Source organism: Akebia trifoliata, chromosome 12 (genome assembly GCF_017979445.1).
Source record: "Akebia trifoliata isolate Shusen 1 chromosome 12, ASM1797944v1, whole genome shotgun sequence".
NCBI classification, from domain to species: Eukaryota; Viridiplantae; Streptophyta; class Magnoliopsida; order Ranunculales; family Lardizabalaceae; genus Akebia; species Akebia trifoliata.
The window spans coordinates 27292177-27316667 of NC_141386.1; the positions used below are offsets into that span (position 1 = coordinate 27292177).

Below are 24491 nucleotides of genomic sequence, written 5' to 3' on the forward strand. Positions count from 1 at the left end.
AGTATTAAAATTTTTATAATGAGCTTATTTTTTGTGAAGATGATCTCTACAGTAAAGAAATCAACTCCTTCCAAAATTTCTAACCCTAATTTACAAGTTAAAAAATTGTGGACTGTCCAATTTGTAAAAATGCTTGGCATAATGTTTGACTCTCCTTAAGGCCTCCAGACGCCTCCCTATATATATATATATATATTTGGGCATCGAATCATGTTTTTAGATGTCACGAGGTGAGCTCAAGGACCTTACTACTAAGGGCTCCTTACCAAGTAATTTTAGTTGGACTCTTTACTTTATTCCATGGGTAGCTTGTATGCCACTTTCCACATGTCACCATCACATTGAGCATTGGAACAAAAGCATCCAAACAACCTTTGCTACTCAGAATTCACATTCAAATCTGTTCTCAATTGTTGATTGGATGGCTCAGATCATCCAATCAAGGTGGATGCCAAATGGGGAGGTTTCACCCACTTCACATGCCTCACTAGAACAACCAAGCTTTTGATAGATTATCCCCTTTATTTCTGATTTCCACAAAAGATGAGAGGTAAATTACTCAAATAAATTGCAACTGTCACTAAAAGCATCCTTACATTGAAGATTGGTGTTAAATTCACCGAAAACATTCCTTTTGTGGCCTATCTGACCCTTTCAATCAGAAGATATAATCATTTATGATGTGGATATACATTGTATTACATATCATATAAGTAGATATATACACTGGATGATATCAATCTTCACATCTTCGCCAACAAAATCAGATCTTCACTTAATAAAATGAAATCTCGATCAAGTTGATGACAAAAGGTTTAATCTTCCTTGGAAAAGCTTTGAGGCTTACTGCTTGCAAAGACTACCCATACAATCGTGCCCGTCAAGTAGAAGAAGATTGACGGAGCAAATAATGCTATCTACATTAGATACAAAATAAATCAACACTTAAAAAGTGAGCAAATAATGCTATCTACATTAGATACAAAATAAATCAACACTTAAAAAGTGACCGTGGGATATATATATAGGGTCCCGTTATTCGGCCAACAGTTTGGCAAACACTTTTTCAAAACATGGGTTAGAGGTCTTGGAATGAGCTGATTTTTGGTGAGGATGATCTCTACGGTGAGGAGATCATCCTCACCAAAAATCAGCTCATTCCAAAACTTCTAGCCCCAGTTTACAAGTTGAAAAATCGTGAACCGTCCATTTTTTGTAAACCATTTTTGATGGGGTTAGAAGTTTTGGAATGGGCTGATTTTTGGTGACGATGATCTCCTCACCGTAGAGATCATCCTCACCAAAAATCAGCCCATTCCAAGACCTCTAACCCATGTTTTGAAAAATGTGTTTGCCAAAATGTTTGCCAAACTGTTGGCCAAATAACGCTACCTATATATATAAGGAAGCTAATGAGAACTAAATGAACTAAAATAATTCAACTTACACTCCATGAATGGGTTGAATCAAGAAGATACCCTGTGAGAGCAACACCGACAATTCCAGGCACCGCCCCAACTGTGTTGGTTATACCCTGTATAGAAATATGTTTTCTTATCATCCCTTCGATGAAGTTGCAAGGAATTCTTTATATTTCGTTCTCAAGCAGACACGAAATAGTTTCTTGGCAAATTTCTCTATCATTGCTTTCAAACATACGTACCAGAAGTATGCTCGCGTATTCAGGAGAAATGTCCTGATGGGTGCAATAAAGTCCTACAGCAACACAAAGTATGGATGAACATCATGAAATCCTTAGTTTTAGTGAAATAGGAATCTCAAGTACATTTATAACTTCGGTTAACTTTTAAAATGATGGGAGTATCAAATCTCATAGAGATCAGTACCTGATAAGGCAAAGCTTGAGAGAGCTAGGCCGGCAGTGAGAACCGCGACAACTTCCCAAGGAGGCAATCCTAGATCCAAAGAGGAAAGAATCATGCAAACTGCAGGAGACAAAAAGGCAACTGTTTGGCAAAATTTTCGCACCTACAGGTACAAAATGTGATAATCAGAAATCAAAAGAACACCAGTTGTAAATGATGATAGATTTTATTCTAGAAACTCATCTGCTTGCAAGTCCGGGAATATCCAAGCAAAAACTGAGGTCTACTATGGTAACAGCGCACATTGGAAAGAAAAAAAAAAACAATTTAAACAATGTTGGATGTGATTTCTTTTTTCATTTATTTGGAAATTAAAACAATTGTGATTGATTAAGTGTTTCCAATAGTCTCATGGTGAAAAGGTTATGCCCCTTTCTCCATATCTAAAGTGGTTATTGTGCTAGAATGTCTCTTTCTATTCATTTCTCTTTCTCTTTCTCTTTCCTATTAAAAGCAGATTATATTTGAATTCTGTAAATGATTCGAGATTTAATTATGTCACAAAAATGAAAGAGAAAAAATTAACGATGCCTCGTCATTATTTGGAAGATGGCTATAAAAAATAAGGGCACTATAAACCCCTCTACCTTTGTGGTGTCAATTCCTCTGGAGATTAAGCTGTCAGCAAATTGCGATGCAAGGCTAGTAACAAGAATTGAACCCAGAGGAGGAAGGACAGAAACCTGCAGAAGAAAAAATCAAAAGTAATATGAAAGAAAAGCTTCAAAAATATTTGTTAGGTATTCTAAGTAAAAGAGTTTTAGATAAATTGAAATAAAAGAGAGAATTCTATTCTCCCGTAAGATTACAATAAATAGAAAAATTAGGAAGTTATATAACCACCTAAGCATTACACATTTTCTTAAACTACCCCATCCTTATCTGGAATTTTGACATGATGTATCACAATTCTTGTTTACTAAATAACACCAATCTCTATTACCCTCATGTATCGCATGTTCCTTTGAAAAAAAGAACATGAGAATTGTTAAATTTAATATCAATCATGATCCCATAGATTTAATGGTTTATATCATTGTTACATCCCGCTCATCTTGGAATCGATCGAAACTGGTGACCCACAAAATCAGGTCTAATGTGATCTCTCCCAAAAGAAATTGATTGGATCGAGTGACTTGATTATCTCTCTGTGAAGACTAGATTGAATGAATTTATGATGCTGGGAGAGATTGATAATGTGAAATAAAAGAACAAGATCAATGATGAAAAAAATAATAGAGAAGGAAAGATGAAGGTAGTGAAATATGTATAGTGCAAGTAAGCATCATGACCGACCAAAGTCACCAAGTCGGGGTTCGGGAATAACTCAACAAGGGAAAACAAATCCAAAAACATGGTAAAATCATGAAACAATCAAAGAAAATCGTGAAAACAATGAGTCAGGGTTAGGATCATGTAATTTTTCCTACTAGCTGTTATTCTCATATTATATAATCAAATACCATGTTAAATTACAATAACAAATCACCAAATCCCATATCAAATTACCACAAGTAACCACAGGTCTACAACACAATCAAGGTTTATACTGTTCAAAATATTAAATGAAAACAATCATAAGTGTAAGTTAATATTCATCAATTGACCAAAATCAATGTCATCTTCATTTGCATCCTCATTATCTAACACTTAATTGGTGGTCATCTTCGCTTACTAGTGAATCAAGGACATCTTTAATTTTATTTTTTCGATTGAATCACAAATTTTGTGATTTAATCATGAAGTTCGTAAAATTCAAGATTTAATGAAAATTCTTGATTAAATCGATGAAGGAAAATGTCACGATTTAATCGTGACTTTTTCAATAAGTTGCAGATTTTGGTGACTATGTGACCCCAACAAGATCATAACATCAAAGTCAGCCATGGCCATGGCTCTCATACCATGCAAGATTTTCTAACTAAAAGAGTTTTAGATAAATTAAAATATTAAAGAGAATTATAATCTCCCATAAGATTACAAGAAATAGAAAAATTAGAAAGTTACATAACCACCAAAGCATTCTACGTTTTCTTAAACTTCCCATACTTATCTAGAATTTTGATATGGTGTAACACAATTCTGATTTACTAAATAACAACAATCTCAAAAAATATTATTACTGGAAACATCTTTCACTTGAGGATTATTCAAGCACAAAACTTTATACATGTGATAGTTCTTGTCACAAAGTGACAATCTACTTCAATATGTTTAGTTTTCTCATGAAACTTGGGATTGGATTTATTTGTTCAAACTTGATTCACAAACTAGCATAATGCAAAGGATGAAATTCATAAATCACATGCTTACCCATGCGGCTTCCATCAAATTTAGGCCCAACTCCTCACTGCATGGAAATGTCAATTGAAAGTTTAGAAGGCAGTGAACAATACGTTGACTAAAGATGCCAAGTTTAAATTAGTTTGAATAGAAAAAGAAGTAACAGAAAAAGAAAATATATAAAGATACCTAAAATAAGTAGGGAGCCAAGATAGACAAGTGTAATGGCCCCAACTCCCACAAAAATGAGCATATATCATCGCCCATACAGCTTGACTTTGAAAAAACGCCTTCCATGGTACATCCTATAAATAATAAGCAAGATAAACAATCAAGGCTAATCCAAAAGGCAATACACAAATAAAAGTTCGTACAATTTTTCAATGGAATAAAAGGATAAGTTCCCCATGACATTAATACCACCATCAATTACGGCATTATGCACAACAAACTAGATTTAGAAAACAACCAACTTATTCTACAGATGGAATAAATCCAAGGAGTAGGATTTGAGAAACTTAGGTATTTGTTAAGGAGCCTTTCCAATCATTATGGTTTTCACAACTATTCTTTTGGAATATCGAAGTATAGACTATTTCGTGTGTTGTATGACACAAGTAGTACATGTCCTAGATACCACTTTCTACTTACTTGAAGTATCAAATATTACTCTACTTCCCATGGTACAATAGAGCTCTGTTATGAGAGTTTTCTCTCCTTTACATTTCCTTCCACTTCTTGCAATGTCTTGTTAGATCTCAATCTTCTCACATTAAAAGAGTTCCACATTCATAATGTGTTATGTGCTTCATCACTTCCATTGATTTCAATTTTTCAGTTCCCCCTCCCCAGATTTAGGTTACACTAATGTACCAATAGTTTTTAAATAAGATCACAATTCTTGGATATCACCTTTTCAACTGATTAAGAAATACTGTTAATAGAGCACAATAACTAGGTTTTGGACTCTTGTTTTATGAGAAAAACAATGTTAACTTGGTAGATCAACACTTGGAGTCCCTACAGCCTTTATGAGTACAGATCCCTCGGTACTATTGCAATAATACTATACCATATTCACAGTGTGACACCATAACTCTGATTCAGAAAAGATATTAACTTCATTATTTTAACCAATGATCACTTTTCTTTTAAAGATTTACAAGCCACAGAATCACTCCTTTAAATCCGCTATTTTGGTCTTAGCTTTCACCCACGGATGGGAATATGATAGATTATACATTTCCTTCTTAATCCCTAACTTTATCGATAAAAGAAATGAGGGAAAAACATAGAATAAGTAGTCAAGCAGACCAAATCTATTGGAAAAGACGTCCAATAAACAAGACACGAGATTATTGCCTAAGATCAATAATCTTTAAAGAGAAAAAAAAAAAAAGATCCCATCTAAAAGCAAAATCCACAAAAGATAGGCATCCAAAATCAATGAAACCAATACCAATAAAATAAAATGCATCAATACTTGGAATAACTTCCTGCAACAACAACTCCTTTCCTTAAAAAATTCTTATGTTTCTCTTTCCAAATAACCAAACAAACCACCCAAAAAAAATTTAATAATAATCTCCACACAATTCTACCTCTTGTACTAAATCAGAGCAGTAATAGGAAATGTGACATTCAGCGGCTACAACGGAGAAAAAGTGAGTCCTAATCGTAAGAAAGAAATCACAATGGATTAGAAAGTGATTAATAGATTTCCCACTACCATCACACATAGAACAACAATTCACAATTAAGATCATATGAGAGACAAGATGATCGACTAGGACTCAAAATCTCATCCAAGTCAGCTTCCTAGACAAAAGGGAACTTTGGATGGGATTTGGGACCCTCTTATAATAGAAGTCAGGAAACATGAGTGATTGTGATAATCAAGTAGTGAATAGGAAGATATAACAGAGAAGGAACCATTACAATTGAACTTCCATACTCGCATGTCCTCAATTTTTAAAACATATCAGAGATGCTACAAATGAAACAAGCAATGGAGATCACATCCCAATCATTCAGGTTTCTCCTAAAAAAAAATCTAGTTGTCGTCACTATCAGCCAAAACCAGGAAATTATGAATTGATAATTCTTTTTCATTGAAATGGAAAAAAATCAACAAATTGTATCATATGGGTAGAATCTTCACACCAACTATCTTCCCCATTAGCATGAAAAAAAAAACTGTCTAATAAATTTATATTTTTCAGAAAATAAAATAAATTGTCTTCACATAAGCGGATTTTGGTCCCTTAACCTACCTTGAAATTGGTAAAAAAATAAATAAATAAGCCATTCAAAAACTTTTCAATTTCTTAACATACTCCACATCCTTAGGAAGTTTATCCTCAAGACTACCCTAACCAAAACTTTAGCTCCCAAACTTGTACTAAATGTTTCTCCTCCAAAGGCCAGAAGATTCATCTCCAAATATCCACAATCATTTTCCTAGGCTCTATTCATAATAGTTAACCTCAATGTAGCCAAACGTTCCTTACATATACATTTTCTCCTCCATAAGTGAAATTTATAAAAGGATTCATAATTGCCTTAGGATTATAGAAGACACATGAAATGTACTAGATATCTTGGGGAAAATCTAGTCTTCATACACTAATCTCTAGTTAATTCTCTCAAAGATTGGTCCCACCATGCCTTAGATCTATATATAGTCCCCAGGGGTAGGCTAAGGTATGATGTTGGAAAATACCCAGTCTCACATCCCAAAACATTAGCTAGGAGGTCCAGATTATTTGCTGTCACAATACCACATTTGTTTTTTGAAAGGTTCGTAGCAAGACTCAAGACTACAGAACAACATATAAATGATTAACCAATGCATCAACAATTACTAGGGTATCATTCGCAAAATATAATAGAGAATCCAACATAGAAAATCATTATTCCTGAACATCTACTAGGAAATTTTGAAGCTTTACAAAACTCACAACCAAATCCCAGGTTGTAGAAGTGTGGAAGCTTGATGATATCATAGGTTTAAGAACTTTTTGAGATTCTGCAGACATGCATTGACTATTTATCCCCCTAGAAAGAACAACTTGGCACACACCCATTCGAGAGGGTGAATGTACATTTGATGTATGCATTCATGTGTTTCTCTATAAAATAAAATAAAAAGACATGACGAACTGAAAACATTTTGGTCTCCCATGTTCGGTCTCTAAGTAAATCAATACTTTATAAAGATAAATTAGTTACCGATATTAACGAGCAATGTTTTCAGATGCTGAGGTACGAGGCAAGGTGCTCGGCTGGCCAGCTCCTTGAGGCATAAACATAAGCCTCACACACATGATACTTTTAAGTAAATAATATAACGCATAAAATAACTAATATTAGACAATTGAAAAATTAGGATAACCAACATATCCCCAAATTTCAAATCCACATAATGGAAGTCTAAGTTTTTATCCATTACAATAAATAATAATATAAAATATTTTATGTTGCATGCTAACAACAACAAAAAAATGGAAGTAAGGAATAAATTTATACATTTTTTGCTTAATTAGTATAACAAAGAAGTGAAGAAAGAAAAGAAAAAGAAGAGATATTTTTATTTTAAAAAAATAAAAATCAGAGAAATTAATGTGAGGCGTAAGCCTTGGCCAAAGGCATATGCCTCAGTCACATCTCATACTGAGGCATATGCCTGTTAAGATCATTTTGGTCTAAGGCGTAAGCCTTGGTTGCTTTTATGTTTCAATCCAGCGCCTTAAGGCATTTTAATGAGCCTCATCTCGAGGCGTACCTCGAGGCATAAGCCTCACATGCCTCTAAAAACATTGTTAATGAGTGTGTGAGCCGAGATGGTGTGTTTATTTGTGTCACTATACAAAATATTGTCTCAATATTTAAACATTACATTAAGATTCTAAATTTTTAATTTGTAAATACAAGCTTAAAACCTTTTAAGGTAGATTAATCATCAAAAGTTTGGTGTAGCTATCGTGTAAGTTTTTTAACTAGATCAATAACTCAAAGTTGAAAATGGTTTTAGAACCCAAGACCTATGACTCAAGCATGCAGACCCTTACCAACTAAGACATGTAGGCATTTTCCAAAAATTGAGGGGTGTTGCCACTAGGCAAGCCTGTTTTTCAATAGATCAGTAAGTTCAACATGCAACAGGTTTCAAGCCAAAGACTTGTCGCTCTACGATAGGGCACTCAATGCTAAGGGCACTCCTCAAAAAGATTGGTGTAGCCATTTTGTAAGACTCTTGTTAATGGGATCAATAACTCAGAGATGAAAACAGTTGAATCCAAGACCTATGACTTGACAATACACGCTTTTACTAGATAAGTAGGAATATGCCAAAAAATGATTGGTGTTGCCACCAAGTAAGCCTGTAAAAGATCAGTAAGTTGTAAATGGAAATGAGTTTTGAGCCTAAGACTTGTTATAGACCAACTTGGACAGGTAGGCATTAGTTAAGCTTGTTTCCTTACGAGATCAATAACTCAAAGGTGTAGATGGTTTTCTACGAAGACCTGGCACTCACACTTCACTCTCTTACCAACCTAGCGAAGTAAGCATTTGGTGGAACACTAGATGAGATTGCTTTTTAAAGTGGATACAACATCTATCTAACAGAAAATGCCCTAATTAACTCAGGCAAGTGGATAGTCAAGTAGGATGTGCCATATCCGATTTAGGATCCATACCTAAAGCTGAGTCAGGATAGGTCAACAGGGTAGATTCTAAGGATTTTAAGGATCCAAGTAGCATAGCCCATTTACCACCAGGAATATAATCATACAGTTCTAACACAATATATTGTAACCTAACAAGGTAGCTTACTCATTGACCCAGAAATATCATGATGCATTTCTAGCACATTATATTGTAGCCTATTACGATTTGTACATGTCGGGATATGTCAGCAAGGGCAGATCCAAGGGATTTAAGAGCTAGGTAGCATAGCCCATTTACTACCAAAAATATCATCATGCATTTAAGCAAATTACATTGTAAACATTATGTCCGTACATTTCTGATAAAGCTTCCCAGAAAATAGTACTTCACCTGTAGTGAGCCACCCAACTCTTTCAAGGAAGTATCCAATGATTTTTTCTGAGGGATAGGAGTCAAAGAGACACCATCCATACTCGGGGAACTGCCTGTTAAAGATTGTGAACCATATTTCATGAGTCTAATAAATGATGAATAGAGAATGGATCTTGAAACAAGAATGCAAGTATGATTAAAATAAATACCTTGATTATGAGGACTATTAGATGGTTTTGGTATATTTACCTCCCATAAACCTCATTATGCCGGCAATATTAGTGAAATTCATTTTACATTTACTCTTAATATTAGTGAAATTCATATTCAATCTAGCACATTTAGGCGTGTAGTCTTTTTATTCATGCAAGATATCTTGAGGGCCTTATTACACTTCAACATATTTCTTCCCAATATCACCTGACTGATATCTTCAATAAAGCAAATGACAAGACCAAGCATGACATTCTTGTTAACAAATTGTTTCCTTTCACCTTATGCATCAGATTGATGAGGAATGTGAACAAGTGTATGATACATATCTGTACTGGATATTACTGTAATTGTGCATAACTTAAGGGATAATTAAATGTTTAACCAATCCATTTATTCCCCAAAACTTTGATTTCCTTTCCAATCCATATACATGTATGACAGTATCAATTTCCATTTCCAGCTATATATATATGTAGGGGACGGATCATGGGACATATGTAAAAACAATGTAATAATAATAATTTTTCAAAATATGGGTTAGAAGTTTCGGATTGAGCTGATTTTTTGTGAGGATTATCTCTATGATGAGAAGATCATCCTAAAAAAAATCAGTCCAATCTGAAACTTCTAACCCATCAAAAGTGATTTAGAATGTGGATCGTCGATTTTTTACCAATAATTTGTAAACCACTTTTGATGGACATATAAGTTTCAAATTGAACTGATTTTTTGTGAGGATGATCTTCTCATCATAGAGACCATCCTCACCAAAAATCAGCGAAATCCAAAACTTCTAACCCATACTTTGAAAAACCATTGCTTTTACATATGTCCCATGATCCACTCCCATATATACAGGGGGCGGATAGGGAGCGGATCATGGGACATAAGTAAAAACATATGTCAAAACAATGTAATAACAATCATTTTTCAAAATATGAGTTAGAAGTTTCGGATTGAGCTGATTTTTTGTGGGGATGATCTATATGATGAGAAGATCATCCTAAAAAAAATCAGCCCAATCTAAAACTTCTAACCCCATCAAAAGTGATTTAGAATGTGGACCGTCGATTTTTTACCAATAATTTGTAAACCACTTTTGATGGTTTAGAAGTTTCAGATTGGGCTGGTTTTTGTGAGGATGATCTTCTCATCATAGAGATCATCCTCACATAAAATCAGCTCAATCTGAAACTTCTAACCCATATTTTGATAAATGATTGTTTTTACATATGTTTTTACTTATGTCCCATGATCGGCCCCCATATATATATGACGAGGAGATCATCCTCACAAAAAGCAGCCCAATCTGCACCTTCTAACCCCATCAAAAGAGTTTTAGAATGTGGACCATCCCTTTTGTACAGATAATTTGTAAACCACATTTGATCGACTTACAAATTTCAGATTGGCTGATTTTTTGTGAGGGTGGTCTCTATGGTGAGGAGATCATCCTCACACAAAAAAATTCAGCTCAATACGAAACTTTTAGGCCACATAGGACAAAATTGGCTCCCTAACATTGGCGGCTGAACCTGACCCGATATATATATATATATATATTTCTCAGGTTTGAATTCCAGACAAGGATGAAACCCAGTCAACCCATGAGTAACATTGAAGAAATCCGTAGATCCCATATTCATAATTGCATGAAACAACTCCTTAAAATGTCCAAATTATAGCCCATCGAATAGTAGAACCGTACAAAGCATGTATCATAACTAGGACCCTAATGACATTGTCAAACAAGAAAGTTTACTAGATTCACAAGACGAAAAGCAGCTTAAGTTGTCAATCAAATAAAGATGAAGAAACAACACAAGGAAGCAAATACTTACGTGAGACGTATTTACCAGCAAATGCAGATTGTCCTTCTTTAACAAACTCAAATCCCAAACACCTTCAAGATTGTATTGAGAATCACATGTTAAAGTCACTTCAGTCAAATCAGCACTTAAAAATTTTATTGTGCTTTTCAGATCAACCATTGAACTTTAAACACTATTGCAAGTTAGAAACACATTGGCTGAAAAAATCAGGCAAATTTTGGTGTACATCAACATGCCCTGCAAGTTTGCAACTATAGAAACTAAAGATTCTCACAGAATGGAATGTCATTCCAGCCCTACAAATTCTGAAAAGTGTTGGAACAATTGAGATACTTAAACCCACATTGAAATGCAATTTAATATGAATTATATAACTTTGACATACCAAATTATTCCAAGAAATCCAAATAAGTAAAAAACAGATTCCCAGCCAAAACTCTGGATAAGGGAAGGAGCCAAGAGAAGCCTGCAAGATTTTTCAATGTAGAAAGAGCATAAAAAAATCAGTAAGGTGTCAAATATAACGTATGAAGCCATATATAAATGATGAAGAAGAAGGTAAATACTACAGTAAAAATATGATGTATGACATTATATTTCACAAATTTTTGGGATAATGTTTGATAATGATGATGTATGTTTCACAAAATTACAAGGGTATCAAACATTGACCGCAAAGAAAAACATAATTCATTATGCACCATTTTTACCACCATAGTAAAAAAGGTACGTACCCTGCAACACTTCCTACACTCAAACCACCGAAAACAAACGCCACTGCTCGTGAGCGCTCTTCCAACGGTATTGTCCTGCATTTGACGAATAATCAGTAATTAAGCAAACAGAAAACTATATGTGAGCTACCCAAAAAAAACAAAAACAAAAAAACATTTCAGTCAGCAAGTAGAAAGCATAAACTTCTTTTTTGATAGGTGCAGAAAGCATAAACTAATATTCAGGGTAAAAGATAATATAATAATTGTGCAGAAAATCAGACACCAGCATTGGGTGCAGATGTGGTAGCATCTCGGAGTCATATATGTCAACATTCACAAAGTCTTATTCCAACTATTTGGGGTCTGCAATATGAATCACATTCCACCATTAAGTTACATCTAGAGTCTAGAGGAACAAATTCTTTTAACACACAGAATTTCTGAGCATATATAGAATATACAATACCAAAGGATAAATAGCGAATGGTTGGGTTGATAAAATCTTTTGGATGACTACAATACTACAGTTTGGGAAGTTAAAGGTGGTCTTGATGAAATTAAGGCAGCGTGGTTGGTGATAGAAGTATGAGCTCTGAAAGCAATGGGGAGATGACATTGAATAGCAACACCATGAGAAGGAGATTCTAGAAAGAAAACATGCAAAAAAATATATAGGGAATATTATGGATTATGGTAATGTTGGTCAATGAAAAAGTATTAACTGTTTGAATACCAGAAAGAAATGTGGTTGTGGGGGCATATAAAAGCCACAAGGAAATATTAGTTAACGTCATTATCAAGGATGACTGAGGTTCAGATCGAAATATTTATCATATGGTTGAAGACAAGGAAAGAAGTATGTTGTTGTAGAGTACAATTCAAAGGTGCCTGTGTAGGGAAGCCAGACATTAGGTAATGGTGTAATTTATCTACCGAAATCTAGATATCCTTTCTACCTTTATGTCAAAGGCAATTATCACTCTTGTCACCATCAAAGCCTAATTTCAAATATCTGGGTTCAGATGAACAAATGTTGTTCCTCCATTTTCTAGTTATAAGGAAAATAATTAGTGAACAATTGGAGAAACATAATTATCTCAGAAAATCTCCAAAAGAATATTTTGCATTATAATTATTGACATAACGACAATTAGCAACAAAGAGATGCTCTTGCAAGTTGGCATGATGAATGCCCCACCACAAAATTGACAAAAGGAAAATCCACCTAGAACTGAAAATATACATTGTAAGCGTGATTTAGTGCCTAAATAATGTAAGAAGTAAGAATAGCCAGAACTCTCTTGACATAGTTTATATAATAAATATGCTTTCTAAGCCATACAGAATATTTTAGTATCTTGCCTGGCAATAAGGTCAGTCGCAGCTGACGGGGAAACACCTTCTCCTATTCCAACCTGGATTTTGCAAATAAATAAATAAGGTGCTTATGAGGCAACATAAGTCTTGAAGAACAGAACTGGACCAGAAAGACAAAATCAGGCATGCATGAATATCCTACAACAGTGATAATATTCATCAAATATTTGCATTAGCCAGGGAGACTTAGGTGGTCAGAAACCAAAAAGGAAATGATAAAAAATAATTCGTTTTGACAAAAACCAACATACCAATATCCTTGACAAGACAAGTCCAGGCATAAATCCGGCTGCAAAAGGAACAAACATAGTGGCTAAAGACCAAGTCAAGACTCCAATCTTAAGAACTTCCCTACATCACGCAGAAGACAACTGGTAAGCATGAAAAAGATAACTTGTAATAAAAGAAGGGAGTTTCAATGCATTAAATGTATATCAAGGAAAATAAATGCAGAGAATGTAATAAATACATGTGAGCTAATAAATGTAAAGACTGGAAATGAAATAAAAGGCAACCACTTGGATACTATTATCATGACACGCACTCTATAAGGTCGGTGTCTACACACACGCACACGCGCACAAATACTTGTTCATGCTTAGGTGTGCGTGCTATGAGCATATATGGGAGAGGAAGTCATAGGACAAAAGAGGATGAGAGTGATGGTGTAAGTATGTTATTTTCACATTGTTCAAGAAAATACATTTAACTTGTGAGAATCCGGTGACTTCTAAAAATCCTTTAAAATTTCATTATAGAGTGTTTAAGCTTAAGTGAGTTTGCATTGTATACCATGATTCCAAATTGTTATCCAAGAATATACCATGGGACATAGGGACTGATAAGTGTGATTTTGATTGCCACAATGACATGAAGACCTGACACCCCAGAGAAAGAGAGAGAGTGTGCGTGCGTTTCCATGAGATTAATTGCGCAATTTGAGACGATCTCCCAGGCTCCCTAAAGCCAATTCACTAGTATACTTATTGGTACAAGATTGATCCCCATTTCCTAACAATGTTGACTGTTGAGGTCCTTAGAAAGCATTACAAGCAAGAATAGCAAGAAATATGCCTAAAATCAAGATGGTCCAAATCTCAATTGATAATAACACAGTTTGATTTTAAATTTTATTCCTTATCTAGTATGCTGCATGGACAACCCAGATGGGAATGTACAGTTTCTCGACCTCCTGACTTTTCTAAATTTCGACTTCAGATTTCTTCTCATGATTCTGGAATTCTCAAGGTGGGCACACTTGAGGTGAAATGGGTCCAGCTTAGATTAAGAGCAAATTCAGGCACGCACAACAATCCAGTTAAAGTTAAACATAAACAACATTTGCTAGCTAACTAAAGTAAGTTAAGTGAATTTGCCGAGAGAGAAATCTATAAAAACCAGATGAAGTAATAAAATATTGCAGTGTGATTTTCTTTACCATACAGTTCAGCGTCAAGTAATTGAATTGCTCAATTGTTAACAAAAATAGTTGATACATCTTGTATGGTAACTTGAGGGCTAAAAACGGAGTTTTGATAGGTAAATTGGCCAGCCTGGTCATTCTTAATAAAGTATTAAATTATTATGCATTCCGATAAGGTGTACACTGGTGCGCCAGATCATCATCTTCATGAGATTAGGATCATAGCACTTGGTTAAGTTAGTTAGGATAGTTATGCATGGCCATTGTAGTTTCCAAACTTCCATTACCACCTACTTCAACTTCACCTCTACAATGGAAAACATGAAGTGACAAACTTCTATCTCTTTGACCCTCACTCATTTTCCATTTCCTAGTAAACAATCACAATATCTTATGTCCCTTCATATTTCAGAACTTTATCATTGAAGCAGAACCGACACTAAAAACTCCTTAAAAACCCTAGAAAAGCTATCCTCTTCAAACCAAGCAAAACTTTTCTCATATTCTCTCTCTCTCTCTCTCTCTCTCTCTCTTTTAACATCGCTCACCAAACCTCCTTTGATATCCTACCCTTGAGAGCTATTGTAGATGTGAACCATGACCGCCACCATTCACCATTGCACCCTTAACTTCTCAAAGGGTTGGGAATTGTTTCCCCAATTTACAATAAAAGAATTTAGAAAAGTAATTTGCAAGCCTCATAATGAGAGCTTGGCAGATATATATATATTATCTAAAGTGTGAATGGACATAAATGCCCTTACATAGAATAAAAACAAGAAAAAAACTACTACTATATCCAATACTCCCCCTCAAGCTAGGGAAAATATATCTACTAAACCAAATAAGCTCACAAGTACCAAGGGTCATAGCACGATACTCAGTTTCAGTAGAAGAGCAAGAAACCACACTTTGTTTCTTATTTTTCCACGAGATCAAGTTAATATCATGGAAAGTACAGAAGCCAGAGGTAAATCTCCAATTTATAAGAAAACCAGCTTAATCAGCATCAGTGAAGCAGGATAAATGTGGTTGAGCAGAAGAAGAGTAGAAAAATGCAAGACCAGGACGAAACTTCAAGTACCGAAAAATACAATAAACAGCATCAAGATGAGAAGTGCGCGGGGCATGCATAAACTAACTGACTACACTAACCGCGAAGGTCAAGTCTGGTCTCGTGTTAGTCAGATAAATCAGGCGGCCTACGAGTCTCTGATAAAAAGAATGATTAGATAATAGATCACCAGCTTCGGCATGGAGGTAATGATTTTGATCCATAGGAGATGAGACAGGACGACAACCAAGTATACTAATGTCCTGAAAAAGATCCAATGTGTATTTGCGTTAAGACATCTAAATACCACGGCGAAAGTGCACCACTTTTATCCCTAAGAAGTACTTGAGAGGACCCAAGTCCTTAACCTCAAAAGTACGACCCAATAATAACTTAACCCTATCAATCTACCGTGCATCATCTCTTGTCACTATAGTAGCATCCACATAAACCAAAACAATGGTGCAACGGCCATCCACTCCTCAACAAACAAAGCAAATATGATCTGAGTGGCATATGGAAAACTCTATAGATAAAATGACCTCAAAAAAACGTTGAAATCAAACTTGCGGAGATTGTTTCAGGCCATACAAAAATTTGAGCAAACGACAAACTTTCCCAGAATACTCCCCTTAGAGACGAAACGCATGAGGGGATCCAAATAGATAACCTCAGTCAGATCACCATTTAGAAAAGCATTTTTTACATCAAACTGGTGAAGAGGCTAGGAATGACAAGCAGCTAAAGAGATAAGGAGGCAGACGGTAGAAAGTTTAACTATTGGGGTAAATGTAGCACCAAAACCTTATCTGGAGTCTGTGTAAATCCCTTAGCAACTAAGCAGGCCTTGTATCGATCAACAGTGTCATCTGCAAGATACTTGACAATAAAACCATATTTAAAACCAACAATCCACTCCCCAGAGGGAAGGGGAACAAGTTCTTAGGTGTGATTCTTCTGCAAAGCATTCATCACAGCAGTCATGACTCTAGTCCACTTACGATCTCATAAAGCCTCTGATACAAACTAAGGAACTCAAATAGAATTAGTAGCAACAAAGTAGGCTTGATAAGAAAGAGAAAGTCCCTGATAAGAAACAAATTGTGCAATAGGATGATCAGTAACACACCCCCGCTTTCCTTTGCGAAGGACAATAGGCAAGTGAGAATTAGAAATAGAAGGAATCGGAATAATAGTAGAAGAGGGGATAACTGAGTCCAAGGTGGAAGTTGGCAAAGTTGGAGAGGGTTGACGAGAGTAAACCTTAAAAGGCAGCAACGATGAAGATGTATCTTGCATAGGAAAAGATTATTGCAAAGAAGACGAAGGTGTATCCTGCAAGGGAAAAGAGTCATGCAAAGGAGATAAAGATGAAGAGAAAAATAGAGAAGATAGCACTATAGGAGATAAATCCAACAAAAAGGTATAACGCAAAAATAGGAAACATTTTCAACAAAAGTAACATCCAAAGAGTGAATTACACGATGAGAACGGGGGTCATAACAACGATACCCCTTTGACATAGACGAATAACCCAAAAAGACACAACAAATGGCTTTGTCATCTAATTTCGTGCGATGCGGTGTCCTATCCTGAACGAAACAAGTGCATCTAAAGACTTTAGGTGTAATGGGGAAAAGAGCGATATCAAGTTGAAGAACATGAAGAGGCACCTGTCCCCCTAAGATGCGACTTGGAACGCGGTCAAGAAAAAAGTCACAGTGAGGACTATCATATTTCAATATAACTTAAGAACATGCATCCCTTGAAGAAGATAATGGGTAATATTCATAAAATGACAATTCTTGCATTCCTCCACCCCGTTCTATTCAAGAATGTAGGGACAAATCAACTGATAAAGCACACCAAGCTCATGAAGATGGGATCGAATTCCATCAGAAATATATTCCCCTTAGTTATCAGACCAAAAAGATTTAACAGTGGTGTTATACTGGATCTGAATCTTTTTAAGAAAATTAGTAAAAATAGGGAGCACCTCTGAATGAGAACGCATCAAGTAAACCCAAGTACAACGAGAATAGTCATCAATAAATGCAACATAATATCTATGACCATAAAAAACAGTAAAAAGGGAAGGTCCTCACACATCAGAATGAACTAAATCAAACATTTTATTAAATCGATGCATACAAGGAATATAAGAAGTATGTATGTGTTTAGAAAGCTCACACACAGAGCACTGAAACTTAAGTCCACTACAAGAGGTTTTTAAAGCAGGAAATAAAGAACATAAGTACTGAAAATTTGCATGTCCTAAGTGAGTCTGTTATAAATCTAAGGTCTGAGAAGAAAAAATATGACTCCTGGAGAGTGGAAGCACGGACGTTAGAACCGCAGTAAGTTAAGATCAAACAAGTACAACCCATCTCTCTCATACCCCTTGCCAAAAATCCTCCTCGAAGTCAGGTTTTGAAAAATACAGTGAGTAGAAAAAAAGTTACGGAAAAATTTAGAGATTTTGTAATACTACTCACAAACAAAAGATAAAGAGATAGGTTGGAGACATGAAGCACAGAGTCAAGAGAAAAATTAGAAGATAAGAGGATGATACCCTTGTTGTGGATAGGAGTAAAAGACCCATCAGCAATACGTACCTCCTTATAAGTAGCAGGAATAATAAAAGACATAAAATGGTTAGACTCACCGGTCATGTGATCAGAGGCACCAAAATCAATTACCCAATTCAGAGAAGCAGAGTCAGACTGAGTAGCATGAAATGCAGAAGATGTACCTTACGACGTGATAACTAAAGTCACAGTCGAAGATGAATGAGTATGAGCGTGGATCTGATCACATGCAATAACAACACTCTAAGTCTGTAGTTGTTGCAAATCAACAGTACCACAGGAAGTAAGAATATCAGAAGGAAAGATTGATGATGACTCCACAGTAGCAACACGGGGAGCAGACTGTCCCAAAGAGGGGTAGTAGAAGATCACACTAAATGGGGATATAGCTGAAAGCAGAGGGGCATTCTCATGACCAATCTTCCCACAATGACTGCAATTAAGACCACTTCCTTTACTACAGCCACGGCCTCCACGACCTCGACTCTTAGATCCTTAAGTACGAGAGTCAGAAAATCCCGAATTGACTACTAGAGCCATCTGATCTGTAGTTGGAATAGAGAGAATGCCAAGGACCTAAGTCTAAGAGGAAACTACACGGCGATAACACTCATCACTATCAATGGTTGCAAATGTCTCGAATTAAGAGAATGACCGTGTGGTGTTAAGGATCTAAGTCCAAAGTGCCTCGAACTCAGGACATAAACCCATAAGAAATTGGTATGTCTGGTGTCTAGCAATTCGTGTAACCACATATTTAACAGCCTCTACAGACAATCCAGTCATAAACTCATAGTGAGAGAGCTCTTCCCAATGAGACTATAAGAACCCAAAGTAGTCAGCTACACTCTGAGTCCCCAGGTAGCCTGAGCGATGTCTCAATAAAGCTCATATATCCTCAAGTTATTCTGAGCATGCACATATATTTGAGTGAGGGTCGACCACAACAAAAATACAGTTTCATGGTACATGAACATGATGTAGATGCGCTACTCCATAGAGTTAAAGAGTCATCCAAGGATAGTGCAGTTGTCAATCTCCCATTATTCAATTTTGGGATTAGTAAATGGTTAATGGTGCCCAACAACCATCCAGATTTTCCTCTACTCCCCAAATAAAGTTTAACTAACCGAGATCAGGATTAAAAATTTAGACCATCTAAAAGAGCATTAGTAATATGTTATGCGGAGAGGTGTGCTCCAAGGATGGAATTGGAGTCATTGGTCTCTTGATGCGATGTCATTGCTTACTGTGAGCAAAAAAGGTAGAAACTTTGGTTTGAAGGGAGATCACTACAATCGAAAGATAACCAAAAGGCTAAGTAGAAATCACTACAAATAGCTCTATTACTGTTATAAACCCTCAAATCAGACTGAACTACTGTGTAGGGCTTCAGGGAACCCTATGTAACTGTCGCAAACACCAACACAACAATTTTCTGTTGTTGTAAGTCTTCAAAACAAACTGAATTACTATCGTGGGGCTTCAAGGAACCTGTATCATTGTCACAAATATCCACACAACAATATGCTGCTGTTGGAAGTCCCCAAATCTAATTACTATTGATTGTTGATGTCGTGGGACTGCACATAGTCCCCCAGATAAGGTTGGCCATTGTCGTATGACGTCAAAACAAAGGTAATACAAAAGTTGTTGTTATCATGGGCCCAAAAATACAGTAGACTGTTGTTGTGGATGCTAATACAACAAGTTGTTGTTATCGTGGGTTTAAAAATACAGCAGATTGTTGTCGTATAACTCCAAACACAGGTTGACTACTGTCGTGGGTACTAATATAGCAAGTTTCTGCAAGCTTCTGTTATCGTGGGTTCAAAGATACAGCAGAATAGTATACGATTAAATAAAAAAAAGGAACCCTATTGGAGGGCAAAAAAATCACAACGCGAATCGCAACATGTGGAAGAACATTAGAAAAAGTTTATCGCACAATAAGAAGAAAAAATTCCTAAAGGGGAGACTTTCTAACGAAGTTGCAGTTAGGTTAGTAGGTCTCAAGATCCAAGGATTTTGAGAAAGGAGGAAAAAAGAAGAGAGGAGAGGAGATAAGATAAAACTTCAAGGTCCCAAAGGAAATCAAAGAGGAGAACCCAAAGAAAAAGTGGGACGTCCTCCAGAGTTGCTCTGATACCAAGAAGAATAATTTAGAAGAGTAATTTGCATGTCTCATAATGAGAGCTTGGCATATATATATATATATATATATAGGGAGCGGTTCGGCAGCCCTAAAGTTTGCCAAGTTTGGTGCCAAACATTTTTTGTAAATCACTTTTGATGGGGTTAGAAGTTTTGGAATAGGCTGATTTTTTGTGAGGATGATCTCTACGGTGAAGAGATCATCCTCACAAAAAATCAGCTCATTTTGAAACTTCTAACCCTAGTTTATAAGTTGAAGAATTGTGGACCGTACAATTTTTGTAAATCACTTTTGATGGGGTTATAAGTTTTGGAATAGGCTGATTTTTGGTGAGGATGATCTTCACATCATAGAGATCATCCTCACAAAAAATCTGCTCATTCCAAAGCTTCTAACCCATATTTTGAAAAATGTTTGGCACCAAACTTGGCAAACTTTAGGGCTGCTGAACCGTCCCCATATATATATATAATCTAAAGTGTGAATGGACATAAATGCTCTTACATAGAATAAAAACAAGAAAAAAACTACTATTATTTCCATTAACAAGGACGTTTGTTAAAGAAGTTGGATTTGATTTTGTTTAATTCTCATACATTAAAAGATTGGTGTCTATATTTTCAATTGATGTCCATTCGATCTACCCAAACTTTTAGTTAGTCTCAAAGACCAAGATCCCAATGATCTTTTGTTTGAGTAAGAACTTGAAGGAAAAAAAAAGTTGAATGATTCCCCCTCACTACCATATGGGTCTCATATAGCACAAAGCCCACTTACAAGGCCCAATAAAGGCAATTTCCAATGAAGGAGCCCACAATGAAGCTGCCATTGAGCCCATTTACTAGTCTATTAGAGAACATCACATTAGATCCTTTGATTATTTTCAGATTAAAATCCATGAAGGCATGTGGGAATATATACCATCATCTCTCTCAAGCAAACTATCACCATCCAACTCTACATATCATCAATGGTGTGCAATCAACAAGTCCTCATCAATGGTCACATTTTTCAACATAACTCCTCTCACAAGAAGGTCATGTTCCACATTTCATTAACATTCATTTGGCAATCAATGTTCACGTTCTTAAGAGACTATTAATTTTAGCAAACTCATGATGATCATGGAGCACCATAGATTTGAAGGATGGTAATAGAACATTAAATTACAATGCATTTTGATAACGTACACAGTGGTATACCAGACCATTATCCTCATGAGATAACAATTAGATTAGTTAGTTAGGACAGTTATGCACATGGTTGTAACTGCATATATTTATCTCTTTTCTCTATTTAATATATACTCATGGGAGACCACATTATTCCGCTTATTAAGATTATTTTAAATTTTATCAGTTCAACTGATGGCGGCATTCTAACAAAAATACTCAGATTCTGATTTTGAATTGTCAGCGCTCAATCCTAACTATCACTTGCTCTTTAAAAAACTAACCTTCCACCGAATACCTTCGCAAGCCATCCACCGGGCAATTGACTTAAGGCATATCCCCAAAAGAAAGACGATTGCACCAATCCAGCCATCGATGAATTCCACCCAAACTGATGCGACATCGGGATAATTGCAATACTCAAATTGACCTAAACAATTAACAAGCAAAAAATAATAATAATTCAGCACAAGCACACCAAGCGTTCGAAGAATTGCCCAACAGAACGAAAACAACAAAAAGATTACCTTATCCATGTTACAAATAACAAAAGCTAGTGATGTAGTCCCTATAAGCTTATACCGTTGGGGGAGATTCTTCCATGGCGGCCAATTCGAATTTAAACCATCTCCAGAGCTACCATTGGAGCCCAATTGATCCTCAGAGACCGGTATTGGATTCGTTTTGTTAGATTCTTCGACTTGAAGACCTGTAAGAATTTCATTTCTTTCTCCTTCGACGATATCTCGTTTTTCTTTGATACTGGAAACGATTCTGAGTTTCAAATGTGGTTTTGAGGAGAATAGATGTAATCGAGTGTGTTTGAGATTAAAGATGGAGTTTTGGGATGTTGTGGGGCGAGGAGAACAGCACCAATTGTCTGGTCTAAGAGAGAATTTCGCCATTTTTAAGGAGAATAAGCTCTGTTTCAGTGAAAAAAGTGAGAGACAGAGAAAAAGGGTAAAAGAGGAGTACCGTATTTCGAAAGGACTACAGTAAACCACGCCAAGGAAGGAATGGTGAGGGGATTATGTCTGAGGCGCAGTGGCGCTCTGTTAAGTAGTTGAAAATAACGGTGACCACCAATTCAGAGTGGAGTATCGTCGACCTTTGATGCAACAAGTTTTGAGGCGTAGCGCGCGTAAACAAACACGTTAGCTTTTGCGTGAATTTCCTATTTAATAATGCTGAAGTGACTTTAACCTGAACCTCATATTGCACTTCTTGACGTGAAAGTTTATGGAAGTCTTTGATGTTTTGCATCGAGATACGAATAAAAAAACATCTATTATTACTATTCACTTTCACGTCAAGAAATGCTATATGAGATTCCAGATTCTTTGCTATTCGATTGACGTAAAGAGTTTGATGTCCCCCTTCATAAAAATTTATTCTGGCACACATGACATGTCAACCTAAATATTTCATTTTCTAGGACTGTGATACAACCTGAATATTATAATATGTTTGTACACGTAAAGTCTAATATAATGACTACACGTCATCCTATTCTCACAAAGTGAAATAAATTTTTTTATGAATTTTTTTTTTAAACATAATATCCCAATCGGACCAGGACTAAGACCCGGTCCATCAGGCAACCCATAGGACAAGCTCAACCCAAGTTTCCAGTCATACCCGATAGGACTAATCCATGACCACATGCACCAACCCACACAATACATATGGCAAGTTATTCAAGAAATGATCTTCAATTTTGAATACATGTGATTGGAATATCATTTTACTTTGATAACATAGCCTAAGTGAAATAATTATTTTTTTATCGATAATATCTATTTTTATGAGATATTAAAATTTCAATGTTGGTAGGATTGGATTGGAAACTATTCCACGATTGCATATTGCAAGAGTTGGAACTACTTTTTTTATATTATGGATAAGTCTATTTTTAATGAGATCATGTTAACTCAAACTCAATGATGATATGAATTAACCGAGTTCTATAGCACCTCAACAAATTATTATTATTATTATTATTATTGAAGGTTATGCAAGTCCTTGGGTAACTTTGAATAATCCCTCTTGATTTTGGTGAAACTTAGAGATATCCCTGTGAGAGACTAAAATAAAAAGAGTAAGATGCACTTGTCTTCAATCTTTTTCAATTAGTTCAGTTGGTAAAGTCTTTGGGTGATGCTGTCATAAACCTGATTTCAACTCCCTCCAATATAAAGTTATTATCTTGTTAAAAAAAAAATTGTTAAAAATCTCATCATCTTCAATTTCTTAAATAATTTTTTATACTTTTTTCTTGAACCTATAACAAACAAAAAAATCTTTATTTCAACTATCAAACCTTAAGAATATATGATAAGGGTTTTGGGGAGGTTGAAGACAATAAGCTTTCACGAAGAAAAATCAATGATTTCTACCTAAAAGTTAAAGATGGTTGGTTGAACATAAGCTTGAAGATGTTTAATTGGTTAAAAAACAAATAAAAAAATCTTAGAAGTTTTAGACACCACTCTGTGTGTTGAATTTGCATGAGCGGTTCAATCTAATTTGTTGCACCATTCCTTGCTCCATCATACAATAAATGAATGAGACTTTTCTTCTCCCCATGAATCAAACTTTTTCTTACCATAATGGTTTAGTTCCTATTATTATCAATGATACAAGTCATATCCTAGATGTAGAAATATAAGGAGGACCCCTTCTACGTCAAACCAAATGAGATCATTGCTGATACAACAGAGCATATAAAAAAATGAATTAACCAAAG

The 24491-nt window shown here is 35.5% G+C and overlaps 1 protein-coding gene across 1 annotated transcript; it reads right to left on the bottom strand.

Moving 5' to 3' along the window:
- Positions 1–546: 546 nt before the first annotated feature.
- Positions 547–22870, bottom strand: PHT4;5 (phosphate transporter 4;5). Its single transcript, XM_086417764.1, has 15 exons — positions 22273–22870; positions 22030–22175; positions 13605–13704; positions 13339–13391; positions 11995–12069; positions 11646–11726; positions 11270–11331; positions 9231–9325; positions 4359–4474; positions 4200–4236; positions 2474–2569; positions 1848–1989; positions 1664–1716; positions 1448–1534; positions 547–917 (listed from the first exon to the last, which is right to left on the bottom strand). Exons 1-15 carry the CDS (start codon positions 22648–22650, stop codon positions 816–818), a joined length of 1623 nt encoding a protein of 540 aa, XP_086273890.1. The 5' UTR covers positions 22651–22870; the 3' UTR covers positions 547–815.
- Positions 22871–24491: the final 1621 nt, after the last annotated feature.